Source organism: Maylandia zebra, linkage group LG16 (genome assembly GCF_041146795.1).
Source record: "Maylandia zebra isolate NMK-2024a linkage group LG16, Mzebra_GT3a, whole genome shotgun sequence".
In the NCBI taxonomy this organism is placed as follows: Eukaryota; Metazoa; Chordata; class Actinopteri; order Cichliformes; family Cichlidae; genus Maylandia; species Maylandia zebra.
Window position 1 is genome coordinate 12,863,929 of NC_135182.1, and position 27,293 is coordinate 12,891,221.

At 39.9% G+C, this 27,293-nt stretch overlaps 1 protein-coding gene across 5 annotated transcripts in view; it reads right to left on the minus strand.

Annotated features, from left to right (window-relative positions):
- Positions 1 to 27,293, minus strand: part of itprid2 (ITPR interacting domain containing 2) — a 53,452-nt gene that overhangs the window by 18,835 nt on the left and 7,324 nt on the right. For all 5 annotated transcript variants that reach the window (XM_012923771.5, XM_024805344.2, XM_024805343.2 and 2 more), the window contains exons 2-10: positions 23,842 to 23,961; positions 23,198 to 23,335; positions 22,225 to 22,270; positions 18,976 to 19,025; positions 18,701 to 18,754; positions 11,910 to 11,934; positions 11,331 to 11,426; positions 8,905 to 9,052; positions 6,894 to 6,954 (exon numbers count right to left, since the gene is read on the minus strand). In XM_012923771.5, the coding sequence (XP_012779225.2) occupies positions 6,894 to 6,954; positions 8,905 to 9,052; positions 11,331 to 11,426; positions 11,910 to 11,934; positions 18,701 to 18,754; positions 18,976 to 19,025; positions 22,225 to 22,270; positions 23,198 to 23,335; positions 23,842 to 23,941 (718 nt within the window). In that variant the 5' untranslated portion in view covers positions 23,942 to 23,961. The remainder of the gene's footprint in view (positions 1 to 6,893; positions 6,955 to 8,904; positions 9,053 to 11,330; positions 11,427 to 11,909; positions 11,935 to 18,700; positions 18,755 to 18,975; positions 19,026 to 22,224; positions 22,271 to 23,197; positions 23,336 to 23,841; positions 23,962 to 27,293) is intronic.

Sequence of the window (27,293 nt, forward strand, 5' to 3'; positions counted from 1 at the left end):
TCACTATACAAGTGTTTATTAGATGAGCAGAAATAAAGGAGTGAATGGTGGAGTGATTCCACAGCAGGACTTCATTCTTCAGAGAAATTGCTATTGTTAAAAATCTGGTTTTAAACAAAATGAATGTTTTGAATTGAAGAACTATTCTGAGAAATGAAAAACATCAAAAGCTGAACACGGACGTCAGCTCCGCCACTCCTTCCTCCTCCTCCCTCCTCTTGGGGTTGTGCAAGTCGAGCTGTCAGTCTTATTTCTAACAGGATGATGACTTGCATACTTTCCTGTCTCTCACTGTCTAAATACTCATCAGTCTGTTATAAAAACACCGACTTCTGTCTCCTGTCTTTATGTGAACATGTTGTTTCTCGCTTTTATGTAACAACCTGAAACACAGATCTGCTAACTTATATTTCCCTCACCTCTGACTTGCAAAGCCAAAACAACAACAACATTTATTTATACTGCATCAGAGGTAAAAGTAAACACATCATAACTGGATGTGTACATTTGATGGTGCTCTCACATAAAAAGTTAAAAGCAAAAGCCAAGTTGTAGCTTAGAGTTTACTCAGCATCTCTGATGTTTTAGCTTGCTTTAGCTCCTGGGTTCTGTTTCAGTGTGCTTTCACACCTACAGTTTATTTAATCTGGTTTGAATCAGTGCATGTTCTGGACGAGTGGATAACAATGATAATTTTACTCCAAACATCCAGCCAATATTTCAGGCAAAACCATACATAGCAGGCTAGTTGCTACAGTTTCTGTACTCTGTAGTCAACCACAAAGTATACAAGGCTACTGGAAGACGTTTAGCTTGAGTCAGTCAAGGTTAGCATAAACTAACTAAGCAACAAGACCCTATGCAATGATGCAGATGTGGACGTTGGCCTTTCCTAAAATTTGTTTTTACCCCAAAGTGGCCCAAAAAACCCAAAACCAATTAATGCACCTTTAACCTCCTAAGACCCGAACTCTTTCACGACATGCATTTTTAATTTCTCTTTGATATTTTTTTTAACCTTATTTTTGTTTTTAAGAAAAATAAGAGCCACATATGAGGATTTGTTTAAAATTTTGATAGAACAGTAGCAGTATAATGTCCTCGTAAGTGGATATCAGGCCCATGTAGAGCAAAATTGAGTATTTTAGTCTAAATAACCCAAATTGTGATGTCCACATATGTGGATACAGGGTCCGAGGAGGTTAAAATAAGCTGCAGATCAGGCTGTCACTCACAACTCATGAGTATAGAACATCCTATTACACATACAGCTGTGTGTGATGATAGTAATACTGTGCGAGTGAGTTTCCTGCTCACTGCTGACTCTGCGTTAATGCTCATTCTGAGGATCCTAATACAGGAAGTGAGGATTAAGTGAAAACGGCACACACTCTTTTTCTGTATCCATCCCTGGAGATTTCTTTCTGATGGTGAGAACGGAGCTTACATAACAAACAACAACACACGCATGTATGTCTGGGATCTAGGGAATCAGTGGACGAGTATGAGAATGTTCTGGAAAAGAAGAAAGCCTCCAGGAACCTGAGACGGGCCAGAAACTGTTAAAGGAGCAGTTCATCTTAGACACCCATCTGTAACTTTCATACATTTAGCTTTGAAATAAACATCTACTTAATCTTTTAGCTTTGGAGACCTGGACTGTCTTTTACTGTTACCATGTGCAAGTGTCCAGGTATGTGGAGGTAAAAAAAAAAAAAAAAAGGAAACGCTCCTCTGAAGTTTCATCTGTGCCTGTCATTTACAACCCTGGTCCACAAAAGTTGACATGTTGTATACAGTGAGTACATCAGCAAGGCAAAATATCAAATGTTGAGACAATACAATACACTTCCTTTAAATTTAATGCAAGGATGTTTCAAAAAATGTTGAGGGCAGAGGGACGTTTACCATTGTGTTGCATGACCTCCTTTTGCTTGATATGAGGTTTCAACAGTTCAGGGCGTTCTTTGTTGCATTTTTCCACTTCGCAATGCTCCAAATGTTTTCAGTTCATCCGTTGTGACCTTCAGAATGTGGTTTGTATCATCTTACAAAATTAAGCAAGGAAATACTTGAAAAACACCGCCAGATATGTAGCACATATCATAACATTTCCCCCATTTTCACAGGCTTAAAAGTAATTGATACAGTTTGAGGGCCATGTGAGGCCTGTCCCCTTCTTATTTAATGTCAGAATGAAGCAGACATAATATTTGAATTTGATTCAAAGGTTTTCAATCTAATTTCAAATGGGGCCCAAAGAGCTGTCAGTGCAAGTGAAGGCAGGTTATCGTTAAGCTGAAAAACCAACCTATCAGAGACAGCAAAAAATTTAGGAGTGGCCAAAACAACAATCGTGAAATAAAGGAACTGATCAGCTCAGCAACACTAAAAAGACCTGAAAGATCTCAGGAGAAAAACAGCTGATGATCCGAGACAAACCTCATAAAATACATCTGCCAAACACGGTGGAGGAAATGTTATAGCATGGACGTGTATGGCTGTGAGTGGAACCAGATCACTAGTATTTATCGCCCATAGAGCAGCTATTCTCTCCTCAAATTCAGATTCAATGCTGGAAAACTTCATTTCCAAAATGAATGAATGAGCTAAAGCATAACATCGCAGAATATTTTCATCCAAATATTTAAAATAATTATGAAATTTGAAATTCTGTTTGTCCAATCACTTCGGAGTCTCTAGAAATGGGGGACCATGTATAAAAACGCTCGCAATTTCCAAACAGTTCAAGCAAAATTTGTGTTAAACCCTTCACTGGTCTAAAATCCGCTAAAAACTATAGACTTTCTATATTCATCCAATAAACTACAGCTCTAAGTGTACCGTCATGGATGCTGACTTTTGAACAAAGGGCTGATAACAGGCTCAATAGTCCATCTTTTCTTTATTTTAAAAACCCACCATCCATGATTTGAAAAAGACTTTCACACACACACACACACACACACACACGTACAGCTAGCAGTGCCGCATGAGGGAACAGAACCGCATGGCTGGATTATGTCGAAAAAATATCATTAAACTGTTTGCCTATGCAGGATTTCATGGTCTGATAAATAATAAGCTTCAGCCGCTCTCAAATACTCTATAATGATTTCTTCACATTTTAATCTCTAATAATCATGTTGCTGATCCACTGACAGTTAATGCAGCTAATTGTGGGATGTTAATTCAGGTCTTTCCAAGTAATGTATGACTTTTTTCATTTGTTTTGTGGCAACATTTAAATTGAGAATGCACATCACTTTCTAATTTCTATCGGTTTTTTTGCACCAGTTCAAGGCAAATACAAGCTTTTCTTTCCATTTGTATGTTGTTTTTGTATGTTACTAAAATTGTCAACGTTTCTCATTACATCGGTTTGATCTGCAGAATAATATCAGTCAGTAATAACAGTCAAAAGCTGTGACTTCTTTGTGAACTCTTAACACCTGAGAGCGTAAGCCTGGAAGAGTTGCATGATTTGTAGAGAGTCAACAGGTCTTCTGTTGACTCTCAGTCAGGGTGATGTCATGTTCACTTCTTCGCATTCATCTGAAGCGTTCAACACGTCTGATTGTGACGATTAAACTGAAATCATACTGAACTTGAGAGACTGCTGTCAGTACATTTGTGCTCTCCATTTCCACAATGAAGGCAGTGCAAGTGTCCAGCCAAGGTTCGCTGGGCTCTGATGTGTGTAATAAACAAACATTGATAAGAGAGCCACTGCAGACCTTTGGATAGTGTGTGAGAGCATTGCTAGAGTTTGTAGCAATGGACTCAATATAAAAAGCATTAGAGCAATGTAGACCGTGCTTGTGGCTGAAGAGGCACAGCTGCTCAGTCAAGACAGCTGGAGATTTCAGTGAAACAGGAAGAAGCCACTTGAAGTTGTTTGTCATATGAAATTCAATGGAAGCCAGCGGGGCCGAAATTAAATATGAGAAATAGGACTGCGCCTTTCCAAACAACACAAGTCAAGAGACAAGGTCAAAGGATTTTTATCATTAATAAATACAAAGAGGTTTTCTTTCCTGTGATATTCCCGGGACAAGTTAAGGTGCAATTATTTCTTTGCACACATAAAAGCTCACAACAATCAGCAACAACATTAAAACAAGAGCGAGTTGAATAACAATCAATCACGCCTTTATAACTTTTTTAAATATCCTGCTTGGAAACAGCGGTGTATGGCATTTATGCAGATGCTCCTTTGATTCGGATCAACTAAACAGTGTCGCAGAGCAAGCATACCCTCTTTCGTGGAAATGGTACTCCCCCAGAAAGCTATCACACCAAACCACACCATAACCCTGCTGAGGGTTGACCCGAGGACCACAGCAAAGAGCCAAAGGTGATGACTTTTATCTGCCCACCACAACTTTGGCTTTGACTCGGTTGAGTCAAGGAGCTTCAGTTTGCGTGCCATCAAACATCTTGTGACTCATATAGTTATTACTGGGAGCTAACAAGAAAATGAGGTCGTGACCCTGAGATATGCAGACAGAAATAATATATGTACACGAGCAGCCACACCCACTCTTGGTGTCCATAATGACCTGCATTAGTGTTTTAGAAAATAAACATCCAGGCCTGGGACCTTTGGTAAACTAAATGTCAGGATTTCTATTTGTTGGTGATAGAGATTACTTCATTGGCTACTGTCTGCAGCTCACACTCACAATATTAACCTTTCACACCACAACGCTCTATGTAGAAAAATCCAACAGCTGTTGAGATTAACTTTTGTTAAATTTAGTTAATTCTGCAACACACACACACACACACACACACACACACACACACACACACACACACACACACACACACCAACCTTGAATGACAAGAAGAACATTGAGTCCTGCAACAGATGGCATGGCTCTCACAGAGCCCTGATCAACATCACAGAGTCAGACTGAGATCACATGATGAGTCATCAGGCGCCGACATGGACTCAATTCAAAGTGTGGCATTATTCTGCAAAATGCCAAAGCCTGCATTGGCATACTGATGAGTCGGGATCAATTTAAACCAGTAATCTAAATTCCAAAGAAGTTAGGGCGCTGTATAAAATGTTTAAAAAAAAAAAAAACAAACCCAGAATGCAATGATTTGCAAACCAGATTTTACTCACAGAAGAACATAAAAACATTCAAATATTTAAAATGAGATGCACCATTTTAAGAGGAAAAATTTTGGCTCAGTTTGGATTTTGTGGCAGCAACAAATTAAAAATAAATAAATAAATAAATAAAAGCAGGCCATGTTTACCACTGTGTAACATCTCTTCTTCTTTTAACAGCAGTCTACAAACTACAAACTGAAGAGAACAGCTGCTGGACTTTCAGAGAAAGAGTGTTGTCCCATTTTTGTCTGCCATCTAGCTGCTTAACAGTCCTGGGTCTTCTTTGTCATATTTTTTAATTTAGTGATGTTCCAAATGTTAATGCTAAACTGCCCTGCCTGCAATACAGACCTTTTCACCAAAGAGTTAAGGTCAGTGATCCTAACACTGGTTTTCAGCTTTGTCCCTTACACACAGGGATTTCTCCAATTTATCCAAATGTGTAGGTGATATCATGCTCTGTAGATGAGTCTCTGCAATTTGACTTTTGGGACAATTATTCTGAAATTGCAGCACAGTTTGTAGATGCAGTTTTTTTTTGCAGACTGGTGAACCTCTGCACAGCTTTGCTTCTGAGAAACTACCTCTCTAAGATGCTCTTACAGTCCCAGTTACTTTTCCAGCCTTTCGTTGCCTTCTCCCAACTTTTGAGACGTATCGCTGCCATCAAATTCAAACTAAGCCAATATTTTTAATTAAATACTGAAATGTGTCAGTTTAAACATCTTATATATTTTCTATGTACTAAAATAGGGGCTTTGGAAATGCAAATCAGTGCATTCTGTTTATATTTACATTTACACAGCATCCAAACAGTTTTGGACCTGGGTTTATATTTGGCTTTTATGCAGTTGAGACAGTTGTTCATTTATCATAGTTGACACCACAAATCCGCATCTTATGTTAGCCGTTGACAAGTGTATGGCTGGTTGTGTGAAGTGATCGTGACAACAACTTACTTGCAGGTAAAAAAAAACTAAAACAAAACTAAAACTAAAAAGACAAGACCAAAAAAGAAAACAAGGCAGAGCTCGATCGGCCGTATGAAAATATAAATCTGTTGCCTTCAACGAGCACAACAGCAACAAAGAACAGCAAACAAGAAGAAGTGAGACTTTATCATCAATAAACTGGAGCAACTAAAAAGTAGAAAAGTGACCAAAGACTCAGTTAAAGTATTCTAGAGCTGAACTAATTTCACCTCTGAAGTGATTCATCTTCAGACACACACACACACACACACACACACACACACACACACACACACACGCAGCTGACTGTCTTCTTCTTGACAGTTTAACAGTGTAAGTGCAGTAAAAAAAAGAAAAAAAAGAAATGCTTTGCCAGATCCTGTGTGTGTGCGTGTGTCTGTTCGGTAGTGAGCCAGTACCTTCATGCAAAAACGCATTTGAAAACAAAAAGAGGCCAGGATGTTAGCGGAGCAGGTCTGTGTGCACGTGTGCGTGCGTGCGAGTGTGTGTGAGTTTGGGACAAACAGACCTTTGTCTTTGCTGGCAGTGTTGTCCAGGCAGTTGGCAGAACAGCTAAAAAAGCTGAAGGACCCCACAAAACACCACAATAATACTGGGAACAGGACACACACAGTCACCGAGCTTCACTTCCTCTGCCTACAGTTTCAGGACGTGAACCTCTGAGCTTCTCATCACTATCATGGTTAACCCTCCACCTGCAGCACTGAGGCTGTAGAAAGTAAACCCAAACACCAGAAGAGATGCAGCAGCGTTAAAAGCATGGAGGTACATACTTGTCAGGGCGTAGTTGGGGTTCTCCACCTCCATCCGCTGCAGCTGAGCTGCCAGGTAGACCTGTATATGTAACACAGGAAATAATGCCATTACAAACATTATCTGTGACTGATGGTAATACGGCAGCAGGTTTTCCCCTGCTGATAATGTTTACTTAATATAGAGGTAACTAAGAGTCACTGTGGGAATTTTTTTCCCTTTATGTTTGCATTCTGTCTGATCAATAGAGAAAGGCAGAGCTTCACTGTAACAACAGTATGAGTCACTGCACCTCGAGCTGTGGGCGCAGGTCTGTACCAATACACCTGGAAAAGTAACTAGAGGAGCTGGTTCACCAGCCCTCTCCCCGAGCACCACCAGGGCTGATCAAGACAGGCCATAACTCTGCTTAGCTATGGCTGTGCTTTGGTTGTAAAGTCTATGGCTGTGATACATTATCTTGTAATTTGGGGAAGACAAATTGCTTTGATTTGTTGCAAGTGTGCGGTAAATTTAATTTAAGCTACTCCTTAGTAAGCATCTCCGTCACTGTATCGAAGCAACACAAGTGAAATAGAGTAGAGCTTAGTTACGTGCATAACTTAAACCTCAAACGCAGCTGAAGTTTTAGCAGTAAGCAAGTCTGTAGCCACTACTTTGCCGCTCTCATTGACCACATACTGCCTTAGATTATGCTTGAAAAGAAGGACCGAGCATTGTGAGGTCTCACATTTGCCAACACACAACTTTGTGGACCACAGGAAATCCAATAATGATTCCTTGGGAATGTAAGACTTTCAGCGAGGGAATGCCAACGGGTTTTAAAAAAAAATTATTTTACACTCAACATCTATACAAGCCACAATTCTGCACAGTGTGAAGATCCTTGGTTCCTTGGTTCAGCGTTCCTCATTAGCACGCACATGGTAACACTGTAGATCAAGTTTTGCACACTAGTATCATGGCTGAACATCTTGTTCTGGTTTTTAGAAACCCCAATAAGAAAAAGCTTACTGCTATTTGGAGAGCTCCAATAAAAACTGGCCTACTGCTAAAAGCCAGAAATAGTATTATGCTCATGCCTACAGAGGTATTAATGATAAAATAAAAAGATAAAACATACCAAAGATATAAAAAAATATGAATAGGAATCTTTTTTTTAAAAAAAGCCAACGATAACAGTTTGAGAGGGATTAAATTGTATTTTTGCACCAAGAAGGTGATTCAAGGAGATATTAGACAAAAACTTGGAATATCTCAAAATGGTCATCTTAAAAAAAAGAGATAACGGGGCAAGAAGAAGTGGCAGAGCTAAAAACTATGTACAGCAGATGAACTGTAGCTGAAAGTCACGTCTTTAAGAAATAAAAAAACTCCAGCAGAGAGAGCGATGCATGATGATTTCCAATTTCAATAAAACACTGCACCGATTTCCCATTTTCCTGGCAAAATGTAAAGAAACGAAGGGTGGCTCAAAACATTTGCACAATACTATGTGTCAAAAAACTTTACGTCCCTGAATATGGCTAGTGTATGACTTTTAAAAAAAAAAAAAAAACCCTGAAAAATGTGAATGCTTAACGTTTTCTAATAAACCGCAAATATAAAGTAATCATGCAAATAAAGAAGATTTCATTGTTTTTGGAAGTATCTGGTCACGAGAGTATTAAAAAAACATTTAAATTTGGAGCAAAATAAATTTAATTCACGTTAAAGTTATTAAAAATCGTCCTGCATGAGTGAGTGTCAGAAGAATTTGCACCAGACCATCAAGTAGACTGTGAAACATTTCACTGAGTAAGTTGAAAGTTGGATCTGCTTGTGCCATTAAATGCAAAGTCAAGGATCACTGAAGTGACTTGGACGTATCCTCTGTGCTCCTGGTTCTGTGAAAGTGTTTGCAATGTACGGCCAGCGACCTTCTGATCATTCACAAGTGTGCATTATAAAAGTGCTAAACAAACTACAACGATGAACTTAAAAAAAAAAATCAAAACAAAAACAAATCCATTTCTTTTGCTCTGTCTGTACCTTGATGTCGATGCCTCGCGCCGAGGAGCTGCTGTTGAAGAACCTGGAGGGAATCTTTGAGGACAGGTCGGGTTCTTCTCGACCAAAGCCAAGGTTTAACAGGATTTCCTCAGGATCCTCCTCGTATAGGTCCAGCAGTTCTGACACACTGCGGAGAGACACACGTTAGAGAGAAAGTTCAGAATTAGTCTGAACTTTCTCTCTAACTGCAGAGTGACGACTGCAAAAACACACAGCCAGCAAGCAGAGTCCTGCTCTTCAACCATTTTACTGAGACCTGAATCCTGACTAGCAGCAGAAGACTAATCCATCCCACATTTTCACCTCAGGTTTTGCCAACACAACAAGTTGCTATTTGCGTAGAGCAGACAGTGTAAAGTAGTTATGCAAAATAGTGTATTTTATATTGTATTTGGGTGATTCTAACACAGTGATACCTGCATTTAGATGAGGCTGCTGTGGTTTCTTTTTCTACCCGCTGATAACTCAGCGAGATAATCGTCTGCACTGTAAGGTGATGATGCTACTCATCTTCATAATACAGTTTCTATTTTTATGTACTTGTGAAATCGTGAGAAGCCACTATACATCATTTACCACATTTAACACCAGCTAATAACGTCAGCCGCCAGACACGCCTGCTGCTCCGACCTCATCGCCTTATCCTGTCCACTCACCACAACCATCCTGATAATTTACCCACCACATGTGTTTATAGGTAAAGGATGTGGACAGTAGATATTTCTGATAGAGCAGTGACACTGCAAGCCATTATTACTCCAACCAAAAACAATTAACCTACATTTATTTCAACACTAGAGGTTCCTGATTCTTTACTTTGGCTCACAACTTTTAAAAAGAATTAAATTTAAGTGTCTGCTCATGGCTAGTGCCCAATCAGAATTACCCTGATGGGTCTGGGAGGAGGAGTTGGCCGTCCGATTGGGGTCTGGAATGTGGGGCCTCCCTGCTGCTGCCGAGCCGGGGCAGTCTGCTTCTCCCCACCCCAGGGAAAAGGGTAACACCACCTGGGTCTGGGTGCAGTTCCCCCTCCAGGGGCAAGGGTACCTAGACCCAGGGCTTAGAGTACGCTTGGGGAGTGTGATTGTGTGTACAGCGTCTCTTTATGTCTGTCTCCACGTTGGTTGCGTGTTGAGTAATTGCATATGAGAGCATGAGGGTGGGAATGGATGTTTGTATCTGTGTGTGCCTGTATGTCTGTGTCTATATGTCAGGTTGGGTATCAGACGCCACCTCTCTGGGGACATCTCAGGCCCTCCAAGGTTTGGAGGCCTATCTCCCCCCACCACCACTTCCCCTGCCAGTGGCGGACTCCCTCAGACATCGGTGCGTTGGTGGTTCTTTGTGTCTGGGGATGGGCGTCCAGGTACACACCGGCTCACTCCTTGGCGGCCACTTATCGGGGCCTGGAGCCTGGGGCTCGCTCGGGCCACTTTGGGGGTGGGGTGCCCTCGGCCTGGGGCTCGGTCACTCAGGCACGGCTGGCTGCCGGCGGAGCTCACGGGCGCGTCACTGCAACTCCCCCTGGCTTCTGCTCCACGGCTGCTGAGTGAGCCCTCATCTGGGACTCTCCTCAGCTCTTTCTGGGACAGTGGTGCGGCTGCCCCTCTGTTGGTCTTCCTTGGTCTCTTGTGTTCTGGGGGCCTCTGGATGTCTGGAGTTTCGATCTAGGGAATCTCCTAACTACTGCTCGACATCCAAGGAATTTAAAATAAGATGGTTTTTGGACAAAAACTCTTGCACTCCTCTTGAATAGATAACACTTCCTCTTAGAAATACACCCTGACTTTGACCTTTATGGACAGTAATTTTGTTTGGCTACAAATGAAAAACCTGAAGTACCAGACTGTTTCTTAAAGTTCACCATCGGGACACTTCTTCTGAGAAACTAGTTTGAGAAATGCTGTCACTTCATTACTTGGCAGACGATTGGATGAACCATCCGTTTATCACCATCTACCATGGGCAAACTTCAACTAATCAGGTCATCAATTCACAGGATGCCGAGCGTGCAAAAGAGGACATGCTACCATATAGTTACAGCAGTGCAGCTGCCTATGTACTTAGAATATTACAAGATTTATTTACATTTAATTTATTTATTACTGCACTTAGGTGGTAATAAATAAATAAATTCATTGGCATGTGATTGGATGAAGCATCTGGCTAAAATAAATGCATAACTGCAGTCGCACTGGCTAGGTGCTTATTGGTCAGACTTACGTTTAACTAACAGCACAACTTAAAACCTTGCAATGCAGATACTCTACTGATTAAAATCTTCAACTCCCTTGCAAGGTAAACTAAAGAGTTCTCTGGTTTGAGATTTAATATCAGCATCTCTGAGAGTTACTTTCTGCAGATCCCTGCACAAATCTGAGTGAGAAGTGAGCAAATGAACTGACCTGGACACGGTGCTGCTTTTCCCAGATCCTGTGGAGTTCAGACTCTTTCCTTTCTCTTTATATTGGCTCCTTTTCTGATCCGCCGCAAGATCAAAACTGCATATGAAGCATTAACATACAGAGAGGCATTAAATCACGCACGTGCATGTGAGAGAAGGGAGAATCTAAAGCTGTTTTTAAACATGAACTCTGGAAAACATCAGGAGAATCAAATCAAATCAAATGATTCACCACATCTGCTGCTTTACATGTTTCACATGTGTTCTCAACACTTGAAATAAACTGGTTTATGCAAGCTGCATGAGTCAAGCATGCAGGAGGCAGGGCACAGGACCACTGCTGCTTACTGTGAATTCATAGTAAGCATTCAATTACTTACTCTTTTCCTCACATGGGTGAAATTATGCATTTCATGGACTCTGACAGAGCTGGATGAGACATTAAATGGCCTTTCTCGTGCCAACTCTTTAGTACAGAGTCCATCTACGTCAGGTAATGTCTAGAAAAGCTTCAGGCTTAATGCACCAACCAGCTGCCACTTTATTTACTGAATGTAGAGAGTAAAACAAATGAACTCACCAGGCTTTGGTTTGAGGATAGTTGGCTGCAAAAGAAGAACATGAAAATATTAAGTATACATCCAAATACAGAATGCTGAGCAGCATTACTGTGTCACTGCTCTGTGCCTTTAATCAATAATCTATCAGAAACTTTCCCCCTGACCAAATCAACATAACGAAAAACACAGAACAGGACAAAAAGGAAACCATAAAGTCCCAATAAATCAGCTATATAAACAAGTTTTGACTTGACCACAATCCCAGGGGACTAGAGGTTGGACAAAACTAGCCTTAAAAATGAAGAGAAAAAAAAAGAAAAAAAGGAGTCAGGATGTGAAAGTCATAAATAAAATGAAAACACTGCATTAAAAATGGCAACAACCAAACAACAGCACATTAAAACGCACCATCAGAACATTTAAGAAACAAAACAAAACAAAAAAAGCATGACATGAGTGCACTTAAACCAAACAGCAAACCAGGGGAATATATGTGGATCTTTCAAAAGGATGAAGTATTGTCAACAACAGGGCGGTACTTAATGTGGGTGGCTGATTTTTTTTTTTTTTCCTGGAGTCTGGCAGCAGCAAGTGGGAAATATTTTGGTTTTAAAGGCGAGAGTAGGCGACTACGAGGAGTTAATGGGAGGATGATGCAAGTCACCTTGAGGCGGATTATGGCATTAGAAGCCTCTTTAGAGCTGCTCTGCAAAGAACAAACAGCTGCACTGGTTACCAAAGAAATACATGACTGATGTAATATGATCTGGAATTTTACTAAGCCAATACAGGAGTGATGTCTTGTCTTTTCTTTGTAGCAGCTGCATCTTGGACAAATACTAGTCAAGAAGGGGTGTAATGAGACAACTAAGTACAGGGAGCTGTCGAGTAGTCTAGTCAAGAGGTGATAAAACAAATACTGGATGAGTCATTGTGAGATAAAACTGGTTTTAATTAAGCTAAAATTCCTAAGCTGATAAAAGCTATCATTCACAGAGACCGCTAATTTGAAGAAGACATTAAAGAAAAAGATTTTTGTGTTCGTCGTGAGTAGAAGAGGAACCTTTTAAAAGGTTAGTAACTAAGCTGATTTCACTTTTGCCCGAGTTTAGCTGAAATATGTCTTTGAATATGACAACATTTGGACGGTCAAAGAGGTTCTTCAGTGAACAAACTGTTTCCACAGACTTCAGGGGAAGTAAAATTACACTTGGGGGTTGCCATATAAATTGGGGGCATCACGTAAAAAATGGTTTCCTATTGTAACAGAAGATTCCCTCTCTCTGTCCCTCAGACAGAAAGACGACAACTTTAAATTTTAGGCACTGCAAGAAGAGTTTACTCTTTAATGTGACACACAAACCTGAATAGAAAGAAAGCAGGCACTGTACATCCTGACTACAGCAACCACTACAGACAAAAATAAAAAAAACTTTTAGATAGGAGAACAAGTTTTTCTAAGACCTTTTCCAATAGGCCGTTACAACAACGTACAACAGTTATTAAGAAGGTTCAAGATGACATTTTTTTAATGAGATGCACAGCTGAATGCTTGAAACTAAATAATCAAGCAACTATTAATTATAGATTAAAAAGGATAGGAACAGTGAGTGGAACTTCAGTACAGGATACTAGTTCAGTTGGTTGAACTTGCTCGCCATTAGCCTCTCCTTTACAATTCTGTCAACCATTTGCTGTAAATCTCCCAGAAAATGTAAAGGCTAAGGTCTTCCTCAAGGTCTTTTTAAAATCACCGAGAAGGACAAAAAATAAAAATCTGTGACCATGTCTTAAGAAACTAACACTAGCCTTAATCTATACCTAGCTACAGCAGAGAATATCTGCCAAGTTTTTATTTCGTAACACTTGCTTTTGCCCAACTTGGTCGGAATCAAACCAGCTGTCCTAAAAACGTTGAAGTTTAATTAATGTGCCGTTTACCACGGTTTGCTTGTACTGAGCGCTGATGTAGGTAAACTTTCATTTTGTCAAGCAACTTTAAAAAAAACGTCATCACTTGCTGCAGGTCTGACTGCTTTTTTTTTTTCCATTTAACAAGAACTTGCTGAGACATGTCGGCGTCTGTGTGAGAGCGTCTTTCTATTCCAGCTCATTTCAGATGAACTTCTTGGAATCAACAATGTTTTTCTTCTCTAACAGACCGCTGGATTAAAGCAGCCAAACGTGACAACAGTGACATCCACACGCTAATTCACCGATTCAGTTCCACACCATTCACCCCGAACTATTTAATTCACTAATTCACTTCTATCCCATTCACCCCTTAGCACTTTAATCCCTTCCTATCCTGTCCTCCTAATGTTAAACAGCATAAGAGCCAATTAGGATCTGTCCATACCTGACATCTGGAAAATCCTCCACAGAGGACATCAGCTACTCCTGTCAAATATCACTCTCAACATAATTAAGGCACATACTGTCAGGATATAACATGAAGCAGACAGAGACACTCAGACTAAAGAATCCTAATGTCACCTCTGTATAAACACAGACAGCTTATACAAAATCAAATGGTGAACACAGGCAGGCTGAGTCCTTGATGCTCAGGAAATGTTTAGTGACGCTAAACTAAATATCCTTAGACATGAAATATTTGATGCAGGTATTTTTAGTCAAATATGCATTTCCCATTTCCCAAATGTTTTATGAATTTGGTAATTTAATCAACCAAATCCTTCAAACTCATGCTAGCGTAACATTTTGAAAGTTTCACATTTGTGAAAGTGAATAGCTGCACAAACAACTGAGATTTTACTTTTAAAGACATGAGCCAATCGGTGGGAGGAGCTTATCAGGTTGGAATGTGTCACAAAAATTATCTTCAAAGAGTTCAGACTCGACCAATCCAAAGTCAGAAAGGCTGTGTGCAAACAAAAGAAAGTGTCATTAGCCTCCACAGGAGTGGTTGACTGATAAAACTCTCTTCCTGTGCAACACAGGGCAACTTCTGAGGGTTTTCAGAGTCCAGCATCAGGAGCGTAATGAAAAAATGCCAGGCATGGCTGGCCTGAGAAAACTAGGCTGCTGCTCTACAAAAACATTGCTGCTTGATGCCTTTGACTAAAGATCACATTAGAAAGCCAGAAGGCTGCAAAAACAATGCTTTGATGAGTGAGAAGAATGAATAGACTGTTTTGGTTTAACTGAGAAGCATTATGGAGAATGTAAAGGATACATGAACTGTTATTTATATAGTGCTTTTTTTACTGTGACTGAGCATGCATATTTTCACCCATTAACACACTCATACCAGCACCTTTTATCGATCACACTTGGGAGCGCTGCACAAAGCAGGGATCAAGCCATGGAGGTGGTAGCATCATCGTTTCGGTCCATTTTGGCACATCTGGGCCAGAACAGTTTGTGATCTTTGAACAACAAATTCTGACTTACTCCAGTAATTGCTAAAGAAACTTTTCGAGCTTGGTCCATGACTAGAATCTCAAGACAGGATGGGTCAAGCAGCTTAATAACAATGTAAAAACAAAAGTCATCAAGGGTCCAAAAAGAATAAATATCACATTTCAAAATGACCAGGTCCTAATCCTAAGCTGACAGAAGGGTTGTCGAATAGCCTGAAGTTCAACCCCCACCCTTGATACGCTATATTAGGTCATTTTCCTCAATAAATAAAACAACCAGATTTCACTGAGTGGTACAAATTGTCCTATTTGGACATCAGTGCTCAGAAAACTAAATTGATGGTTGTGGATTTTACAGAGAATTTTACGATTACCTGCCTTCAATGGAAAAAAGATGAGGCTACTGAGTTTGTGCAGCACTATAAGTGATAACAAGCTGACCTTTGAGTTTCAGGTGGAAGCCATGTGTAGAAAAGCTTACCAGCACAAGTGTACTTTTATCACAAGCTTTGAGGTTTCCATGTTAGCAGCACGTTTATGAGAAGGTTTTATTGAATCTGTTCTTACATTCTCATTTATTAGCTAGCACGGGCCACTGAACCTCAACAGCAAAAGCAGGCTGCAAAGTACTGTCTAATATGGAGAGACAGTCTAATATGTAGGAAAGTAGGACATGCGCGCCTTTATGACCTTCCTCATCTGTACAAAGTTAGGACTCTGAAGAAGACCCAGTCAGTTCTGGTTGATCCTAGCCACCACTTGTCTAAGATGTTCAAGTAGCTTCCATCTGGCCGGATACAGTATATCAACATGCAGACTCGGTTGTTGTCTTTTTTGTGTATTTGTTGTGCGCTTTCTGCTGATACAAGGTAAAAACTTGTAGAATTAACCAATTAACACCTATTCAGCGCCAGATTCCCCCAACTGATCTCCGACACACACACACACCATACATGACATTTCAACAGAAAGTCATTACAGGCTATTGTTCAGTTGGTAACATATACACTCTGCCGTCCTTACAAGATCACAAATATGATGAACACGCACACTCAGTCGTGCGTGCAGCGTGTTCCCACACCTCTGCCACTGTTGACTTTTCCTTCAAGAAGAAACAAGACTGGAATGAAGATGATGAGGTATCACAAGATACTCTGTTGATTTAAGCACCGTTTTGTCAGACCTTCATCCTTCATTTAAAACACATGATCAAAAGACACGTGGGTCAAAATAAATAGTTTTATCTATATTCATTATTATTAAATAAAAAAGAAATGTCAAAAAGTCAACTGCCTTTCTCTTCTATGGGACTCCTTAGGAAGCTCTATGGGATATGCAGTCCTGTGAAAATCAACGTTTTCCCAGGACTATACAGTCCTGTAAAAACACCAAATTACACTCAATGATTAAATAAATTGCTGTGGAAATTTTTTTGGCTGACTCTTCTTCACTGCATTGCTTCGATTAATTGATGTTTGTTGGCATTTCATTTGATTTTGACTGGGCCACTGCAAGACTAGATTTCCTGCTGTGCTTTAGCTTTTCACGCTTTAGCCGTCTCACATTTGACTCTTTAATCCTTTGGTATACAAAGGAGTACAGTTGACTCAATGACTGCAACATGCCCAGATTCTTTGGTTGAAAGTCCAAATCATCACATTTCCACCACCATGCTTGACAGTTAGTATGATATGTTGTGTTTGGTTTACATTTAACATTATAGCCATACATTTCCACTTTGGTCTCATCTGTCCAAAGGACATTGTTCCAGAAGTCTTGTAGTTTGTTAAGATGCAGCTTTCCAAACCTAAACTGTGCTGCCGTGTTCTTTTTAAAGAGAAGAGGCCAAGCCAACTTGTTCCTTCTTAGAAATTTCACAGTCATGATGTCAATTAAGATTTAACATGCCAATAGGTTGCAACACTCTGCTAACACAACCTCTGAATAACTTCTGCTTTTACAGAGGTGCTCACATTTGCTGATGATCAACTAATCGAATGTATCTGAGTAGCAGCACCTGGCTCCTACTTACCTCTTATTTCCTATAGAAGCATAATGGTGCACTTAGTTTTTTCAGAAAGTTTTTTTTTTCAGTTCTCTACAATGCGCTTTGTAATAGTTTGCAGATCGTTATAGGTCATTGTTTATCCTTCTAAAAGTTGGTTTTGGACTACTAAAGTTTGTATCCAAATTTCTCTCATGACCAAGCACAAAATAACTCATACTATGTTGATGACACTACACTTTACCTCCATTTAGTTTCCTTACACAGACTTTCCACTGACAGATCCGTAATGGGAAAAAAACCAAACCTCCCACACACACTAGATAAAACTCTCAATGGACATAGACCGTGTCTATGTATTTGTGGCTTGTACACTACACAATGCAACACATTACATGATGACTGCATGACCCAAAAATTGATTCCATTGAACTAACTGAAAGTGTTGGGATAACTAGAGGGTGTTCAAAATATCAACTATTCACTTCTCAGCTCAGTAGTGATTTAGGAGCGAGATGCAACAAATCTGTTCCTGACTACAACTCATCCAAATCTAAATAACCTGGTGTCCGCTGCCTCTGTGTATGGAGTCACAGAAAACTGAGAACTAAATCCAGTTCATAAAGCCTCTAAAGACAACTATGTCATTCAGCAAAGTACTACAATTCAGAAGCTTTGTTTTTAGGCTTTGGTATCATAGATTTGAGGTGCTTTTGCCTGTCCAAATAATAGTAAACCAGATCAGACCAGAGCAACCCTTAGTGGTAATATGAGTAATTCAACTCAGGATTACGCAATTTCCTAATCAGCAGTAATCCAAGCCAGGGAATCTGGAAGCATATATCGATTTTTCCTGAAGTGACCAATGATAACTTCACATAACATTTTATAAAAGCTTTTGTAATGTTTTTTTTTTTCCACAGAAGTCAAAAATGAACCACAGATGTGGTTAGAACAGAATCCAGTTTCCATCAGGTCAGAGTCAAGAACTACAGGGAGATAACAGGAAAAAAAACAACAAAAACAAAAACACAACAACTTTATTTAAACACTCCAGGAAACCAGAAGGATTTTTTCCTGGACCCTTGGCAGGCTAGCCAATGTAGGACTTCATATTATTGAACAGTAACTATGACCATTAGGATTCTGTTTGCATTAGAATTATACAAAATAAATATATTCCTGGCAACAGAAGTTTGACATCAGTCTTGATTAGTTTTCTTAACTTATGGACCATTAAGGTTTTGCGTTGGGGGCAGCTCTGCTATTATCAGCTTTCAAACTCGGGCGGAGAACACGTTACCAAAATGTCAGTGTTTCTATTTTTAATATGCCATTTAAATCAGGATTCAATTACACAATTAGCAGAAAATGGAGGGAAACCGTTAACAATGAGAAGAAATTGTAAATCTTGCGAACTGACCTTCAGCCCCCAGTGAAAGGTCATCTTCAAAGCTGCAGCCGTTCTTCAGAGGCCCTGTTCACACACACACACACACACACACACACACACACACACACGGCGTGAAATGCCGTCAGTGACAACAGTGCTAAACGAAAACAAATTCAGATTTGATAGTTGTAATGACGCGGCAAATATATTCTGATGCAATAAAATCTAGAGAGTAGAGGAGCTGTCGCCATCACAAGTTTGACGTTCTCACTGTGCTGCACATAAACAACAAAAATATGGATTACCTCTGCTTGGAGAAGCACTCTGGTCATCTAGAGAGGCTCCAAGGGGAGTTCTGGAAAACAGAGAGATGATGAGTGAAATAAACTGAACACGCACACAAAATCCAACATCAGCCACCAGTTAGGTGTGCTGCGATTAACATGCACTAAAAAGGAAATAAGAAAGTAGCATGATGTATCGATCCACATGCTCTCTCTCTATTGGTAGTCTGTGTGCAGATTTGTACTGTGTGGCTGAAGCCACCTACCCTTAGACTACATCGTAGTAAATTCAAGACAAATCCAAGGTTAAATACCCATCTCACAAATATCCTAGATAACTGATAATAATGCTGTATGCCTTTGTATAGCAAGATATTTCCTAACTTGAGCGAGCGAACTGGCTGCTTGTCTGAGGCTGAGTGCCAACTTTAAGATCTCTCAAGTCAGTAGTAGTCAGTAGTCTGGGTAACCCAGACTAACTGGCAGTCAAATAAAGGCCAATATTTCCAGTCTAAGTCAGGTCAAGATACTTATTCTGGTCAATCACATCCTATACCAATTATTCTAGGTTAAATTCTGGTTTTAGAAGCTTTCGCGGTTGTACTGACAAGACTAGTTGCTCCAGGCTAACTGGCTGACAGATTAGGCTAGTTGACAGTAGTACTGAGGTAGCGGGTCTGAGCTGCTGTCTGCAGCAGGATGCTGGAGAGACTGTGCTGTTACACAACCTGCAGCTTTTATCAATGGCACAAGTTCCTGGCACCAAATAAAACACACACACGGACAGTTGTGTAATAGTGCGCAGTCGCAGTGTTTACTATTCCTCCCACTTGCCAAAATCAGCCATGTTGGCCCCAAGTCCCTACCCTGCGACTGTAGCTATAGTAACCTGCTTGCCATGGTGCCGTGTCATGCTGTAGACGTTTCTGAGTGACAGCGGTTAAAACTGTGCTTGTGTGATAACAATGTTGACTCAGCAGGAGGAACCCCTCCTCTGTTTGCTCTTTCTTTTTCTGCTTTTCTTTCCGTCTTCTGTCAGCTTCTTCCTGCATCTTTCTCTCCTTACTCCACTTCAGCCGCTCTGTGCACCCTATCTCTGGGCGTGGGTCTGCTGTCTTTGTCTGTGTTTGTTCCCTGTGGTTCTGTGTGTTCTATGTCTAGGCGTTGGCTGCGCTTCGGCGCTACGTCAGCAGCTGATAAAAACACCTTTAAACACACACCTCTAGACATCAGGAAACCATATCAATAACCCACCAAGCGACAAAACCAGTTAGCAAGCGTTTAACTCATGAGACAGGCTCTAAAAGACCATAGCTCCAGCTGTTCATATTTACATTAATGACTATGTTAATCTTTCTGTACCCTCACACTGATTGTCTTATCTTTTTGATTGTAGTTAATTATTTCAGCAAAGCTTTTATCTCAAGCATCTTAGATGCACTTTATTAAAGTGCTCAAATGCCCATTTCCCAATCTTTGATTCTAAAATAATATTAAGACATATTTGTGTTCTTTAATATAGTGACAAAAACTAGGGTGATTCCCATTCCCATTTAAATAATCCCATAATCAAACAACCCTCGGCACTCATTAACTTAATTTTACTGTAATGCATGGCCTAATTAAATTCAGTAATTATCAGTCATATTTTGACTTGCATTCAAATTCATAATTCATGTATTTTTACTGTAAGTACAGGCATGAAAAAGCTTTGTGAACTATCCAGAACTTGCAAAAGTTAACAGCATGTCATGTCCGAGCCTTCAGCGTCCCATATGTGGGTCTTTTTACCTGGCTAAATCGCCATGGGAACTTGGTGAGCACACAATCTGTTTGGGGATTGTTTTAGTTACAATATCCTTTAAGTGCAATACAAATGCTGTGCGGAAGGAAAACATTTTATATGTGGTCAAATGTAGCCCAGCTGTATATTTAGAGCAGCACAAACTGCATCGTCACTGGAATTTTCTTGCATTCAGATTGTTATGTTTGGTGCTAATCAGCTGCCAGGTATCTTATACAGATTGTGATAAGAACATACAGAAAAATATCTATTCAGTCAGTAAATTAATCTCACTTTCATTGGGCAACAAACCAAAAGTGATTTCCACGTTTCTGTTACTGTTTAAACATCCTTTAATTCTGAATAACCTTTAATGTGCCTGCAGTTTAAAGTTTCAGCGCTCAGATACGCAGAATCAATCCCCCTTTCAAGTAAGTGTGCAAACACACTTAAGCAGATAGCCTGGGTTAACAAAGAAAGTTGATAACCACCATCTTACTCGTAATCGCCAACTGAGGTTTTAGGTTTTGTCAAGCCAGCTAACGCAAAGAAAGCCCAGCTAATGTTGAACTTTCTTCATAGCATGCCCCTCAAAACTAGATTAGCACAGATGCACAGTTACTTTTAACCAGTCGAAGTGTCTGTACAGGTGAAGTTGTTTGTAGGAAAAATTAACAATGATAACGGCAATAAAACACAATCCAGTTTATATATAATGGAAACATTTCCAATAATTTTTCCTGCAATGCCCCACTTCAGAAGCAGAAGAAAAAGCTCATAATGCCATAATTTTAATAAATCATTAACAATAAAAAAAAAAAATACAAGTGCAATTTTAGTCAAACAAAGCTTGGAAAAAAATATCCACAAACTCTTGTTTATTTTCCCTAAAAATAAGAAAGAAAATGCTGTTTTTCTAAGCCTTTCAGCTTCAGGAAGTTACAGCACACAGTTCGGTTAGCTGACCACAGCATGAGCCAAAATGACCAAAAACTGCAAAGCACTCTGTTCTCCAATGTTTGCCTTTTCTCTTGTTTTGTATATATTCCTTTTGATTGCATCCATTTCTCTTATTTGTTATTTATTCCTGCTCTCTTGCCATTTATATTTTATTCCTGCACAGTTGAAGGAATTAAATTTCTTTGTAAATGTGCAATGACAATAAGGGGCTTTTCTATTCTATTCTATTCTATAGTGTATGTCCAAGGGACTCAAAGTGTTTTTCTAAAAAGAACTCACTACAACAAAAACGGAGAAGAGCACATTTTGGTCATTATGAACAAAAATGTGAATAACATAATAAAGGACCTGTGGGATATGATACAAAGCAAACCTATTTTTTTTAAACTTCTTGCTTAAAAACATTCATTTTAAACTGGCATCATTAAATTATTGGACTGAATCATCTAGCATGTGTGCACTGCTTTAGCACGTGAGACATTTACTGAAAACAGGATATTTAATCAGGTGGTGAATGAATACTGTACCTGCAGTCATTCAGCCAGCTGGCGATCTTGTTGTTAGGAACTTGTCCTAGTAGAAAGAAACGAGTATGTTAAAGCAATAAAACAGCGCGTGCTGTACTGTGCAGTGATTACAACATGCTATAAAACTATTATAGTGGTGCCAGACATCAGGATATGTCAACATTACAGTAATTTGGTCTGCAGTTTGTGTTTCCACTGTTTTAGATGTAAGTGGTCCACATCCAACTTTTCTTCACAATGCTCTGACCACAAATAATGATTCATTTTATGGTTTCCCTAACTTTACATTTTACATGTATAATGATTAAATGTCACATTATTTTAAATGTGGGCAAAAGTGCATAAAAAGTAATCCCTGTGGCCCAAAACTTTGGTGCTTTACACTCTAAATAATATGTTTTGCTGTGTTTGTTTTTTTTTGCAATAAGAAGGCAATCAGGCTTTTTTATATGCCTGTAAAGTGATTTGATGGTTACACTTATTAGGGCTACAAACCAAAACCTGTGAAACACAACACACACCCGACAATACTTACTGAATGAGAATTCATTTCACTTTGATCTTCTGACAAATTAAAGTGATCTCCACGTCTCCTTTAGACTGTAGGACAGTAACGTGTTTAAATGTATCCAGTTAAAAGCTGCAAAAAGACCTTGAATCCAACAGAAATCTATGGATAGAAGTCTTTGGGAAAAGTCTTTGGCTTTCTATCCTGACCTCTGCAGACGTTATTCCTGCTTTTTTCCGGCTCAGTCACATTTTGTGTCATCTCGAATAAGAATTTGGGTTTAATCTGTAACTCTCAGTCACACCATGTTTTAGAACAGAGGCTTTTTCTATAACCTTTTCTATTTCAAAGGTTCATAAACAAATAAAAGCATATCATTAAGTCAGTAAATGTAAAACCTTGGATACACGGGTATTTTAGGTAAAGTATTTAGCAAAAGAGGCTAAATAGTTAAGTTCAACTAACCCTGTGCTGTGGGTCCCTGTGTGTTCCCATTACTCTGGCTCGGCTGGGGCTCCTGGGGACCAAAGAGGTGTTCTGAGTTCGAATCTTGCCAGACGGATTCTCTGGTTTTGGCCCAGGCCTGACGCCTTGATGTGGAATCTACGGATCAATCAAGCATACCGTCTGTCAACATGATGGCTATTAAAAGGTTGTTAAACCAGAATTACTCACAAATGTGCGTGAACGGTTCTATAACTATATTTCAAATTGTCAGCAGTACCACATTTGTAAGAGTGTAACGGAGTCTCTGAATGCAAAGTAAGACTTGCAAATGTGTCCAGTAATCTGAAAATCTGCTTTCAAAATCAGTGTGTGTTATCAGATGACATATTTGTAAATATGTCTAGATTTTCAGCACACTTTTTATCCATTTATTTTAGCATTTTGTTCAACTACTAAGTGATCCCCTTAACTAATTAGTTCAAATGTTTATTTATTTTGGAGGTAAGATAAAAAAAAAAAAATTATTCACCTCTTCTAACCAATTTGAAATGATTCATTATTATTGCTTGTTATTTCAAGCGTTTAATTGATAGTCCAGTATTTCAGCTGCTTTCCCCATTATTACAGTATATTCATTCTGAATCTAAAGAAAGGTGACGCACCTAGACCAGCACTGACTTCCATTGCCAGAGCTCCACTCTCCATTTCTCTGGTTGGTTTGATGCGGTCAGTCAAAGAAGACTGACGACTTTTCAGCAACATCAGCAAAAGACAACATACACCTGCAAACACAGAAGAACACTTTTATATTTAATAAGTCATTTAATATGCACTTAAAACATGAATACGAATCGTTGAAAACAAAGCAACTATATAAAGAAAAGATGAATGATGTTAGTAGATAAAGGATCTGAATCACTAGTACAACTATCACTTTTGGACAGTATAAAGAACGTGTACACAGATACTAATCCTGATTTAGTGTCAATAGGAAACAAGGGACAAGTCTCAGCAAACATCTACATCTATAAAACTAAATGGCATCATTACATCACAAAATTTGTTGTAAACTCCTAGCACGTAGCAAACAACGGTGTAGTTTAACAACAATTCTTACCTTTACTGGTTATATTTGGTCTTTGTGACTGAAATGTTAAAACTCTTATGCAAAAACAAGTGACTTTGCATCTTTACTTTAATGTGCTTCCTGATAATTACTATTTGTGCAGTAAAGACCAGTTCTGGAGGAGGAAAGTAGAGGGAAGCTGCTTTGTAGTTAGATGAGAAGAAGAGAAGTGGCCTTTATTATTGATGAACAAGTTATCCACACTGAGACCAGCTGAGCTGACACACACACACACACACACACACACACACACACACACACACACACACACACCTAAGCAGCAGAGATGCAGTGCTGACGCAGTGCAATAGTGCACTTTTTTTTTTTTTTACTCCAAGAGAGAAAATATAATATTCACAGTTAGCTTAATTGGTTGAAACTGAGTTTTCAGGGTATTAACTTTGGTTAAGAAAGAAAAAATGAGAAGTTAAAGCTGTTATCATGATATTTAGGGCCCATGCAAAAATCTACTGTCAGGGTTCACCAAAGAAGTGTAGTGTCAGTTCTGCTGACACAGGGCAAACTAATGTGATGATTCATCTGCAAAAATGTACCCAGAGGTGTAAAAAGTTCTTTGGGTGATCTACTGACTCTCTTTCAAAAATGATGAGGGACTGAGGGATTGAGTTACTTCCTAACAAAAATGACACAGTATGAAGAGAAATGAGAGGACACTGAAAAAGAATCAATATGATTTTCTATAAGGGAAATTGCAGGGACAGGGATTGCAGGAAATGGTGAGGACTGAGATTCCATCAGAGCACAGAATTTACCCAGAGCAGCTCCTCTGCACTTAATAGCCAACGCATACAAAGTGTAGAAGAACACCAGACGTTATTTGCCATGGGAGCCCAAGTCGTTTGTCTGTTAATCAAGGTAAGTTACTGCGCTAGGATGTGTAAATGGGTGCATCCGTCTGTTTTTTCCTGCAAGCAGTGTGAGGCTGCTTGTATTTATTAAAGTCTGACACACTAACACAATCAAATTAACAGCTGCATTTTGACAGACATTTGAATATGGTATACAGTGGGGCAAAAAAGTATTTAGTCAGCCACCGATTGTGCAAGTTCCCCCACCTAAAATGATGACAGAGGTCAGTAATTTGCACCAGAGGTACACTTCAACTGTGAGAGACAGAATGTGAAAAAAAAATCCATGAATCCACATGGTAGGATTTGTAAAGAATTTATTCGTAAATCAGGGTGGAAAATAAGTATTTGGTCAATAACAAAAATACAACTCAATACTTTGTAACACAACCTTTGTTGGCAATAACAGAGGTCAAACGTTTACTATAGGTCTTTACCAGGTTTGCACACACAGTAGCTGGTATTTTGGCCCATTCCTCCATGCAGATCTTCTCGAGAGCAGTGATGTTTTGGGGCTGTCGCCGAGCAACACGGACTTTCAACTCCCGCCACAGATTTTCTATGGGGTTGAGGTCTGGAGACTGGCTAGGCCACTCCAGGACTTTCAGCAGCTTCAGCAGCGGAACACGTCTGGCACTGCGGGATTTGATTCCCTGCCGTTGTAGTGTGTTACTGATGGTGACCTTTGTTACTTTGGTCCCAGCTCTCTGCAGGTCATTCACCAGGTCCCCCCGTGTGGTTCTGGGATCTTTGCTCACCGTTCTCATGATCATTTTGACCCCACGGGATGAGATCTTGCGTGGAGCCCCAGATCGAGGGAGATTATCAGTGGTCTTGTATGTCTTCCATTTTCTGATGATTGCTCCCACAGTTGATTTTTTCACACCAAGCAGCTTGCCTATTGTAGATTCACTCTTCCCAGTCTGGTGCAGGTCTACAATACTTTTCCTGGTGTCCTTCGAAAGCTCTTTGGTCTTGGCCATGGCGGAGTTTGGAGTCTGACTGTTTGAGGCTGTGGACAGTAGGGGTGCAACGATATTCGTATCGATATTGAACCGTTCGATACAGTGCTTTCGGTTCGGTACGCATATGTATCGAACAATACAACATTTGTAATTTATTTTATCAACTTTCCTTCTGACGATGCTGTCTGTGTTGAGCGCTCAGTGAATCTGCGTTTGACTACTCCGCCTAGGCTGCACTGTCGAGCGCAGATCCACTGAGCGCTCAACACAGACAGCATAGACAAAAGGAAGAGCGCAGGGCACCTCCCCCACCCTCATTCAGATCTGGCGTTTGGAATTATTTTGGTTTTCATGTGACGTATGACCCTGAAGGTAAGCGAGTCATGGACTAAAGTAAAACAGTATGTTGGATGTGCCATGCAATGCTCAATTACATGGGTGGGAGCTAGTGTGTTAGCGCAGTTAGCTCGTTAACGTGTTGGCCGTCTAGCCCCATGCACGGGGCGATCGGCGGTAGCTCGTTAACGGAGATTTGCCGTGTTGTGGCGTTAAGGTCATTTCAACGAGATTAACCTGAAAGCACTAGTGGGAACACAACGAATATGACTGCACATTTACGCCGACATCATCCTAGTGCAAAGACAAAAACAACAAGCATGCTACTAACTTTAGCCGAGTCATTTAGACAGCTGTTAGCACATGATTCTCCTTATGCTGCTGAGAATATAGCCCAGAAGAAGCGGATAGTATAGCTTTTATTTTGGAAAGAGCCATTTCTCTGTAATAAACTCTCTTTTCCAAAGATGAGTGATTCCTCAATCAGATACAGGGCTTGCAATATCGCTAGCCCGACGTCCTGGGGCTAGCGATTTTTTTCAGTCGGGCTACCAAAATCTATCTCTTCCCTGCCCGTCGGGCTATTGTAGGAAAAATATATGTCAATGCTTTTGCATTCTTTCAGAAATGTAGCTGGGTAATTATGTCATTGGCATCGGTGAGCCACTGTCAATATGTGACATATTGAAATCGCATTTGAATTTGCGCTTGTTTTTTTGCTTTCACTTTGCAATTGTGCGAACTGTGTATAGAGAGCGACAGCACTGATCTGTGAGTGATGAAAATTTGTGCACCAATTCCTCTGACATCGTCTTATT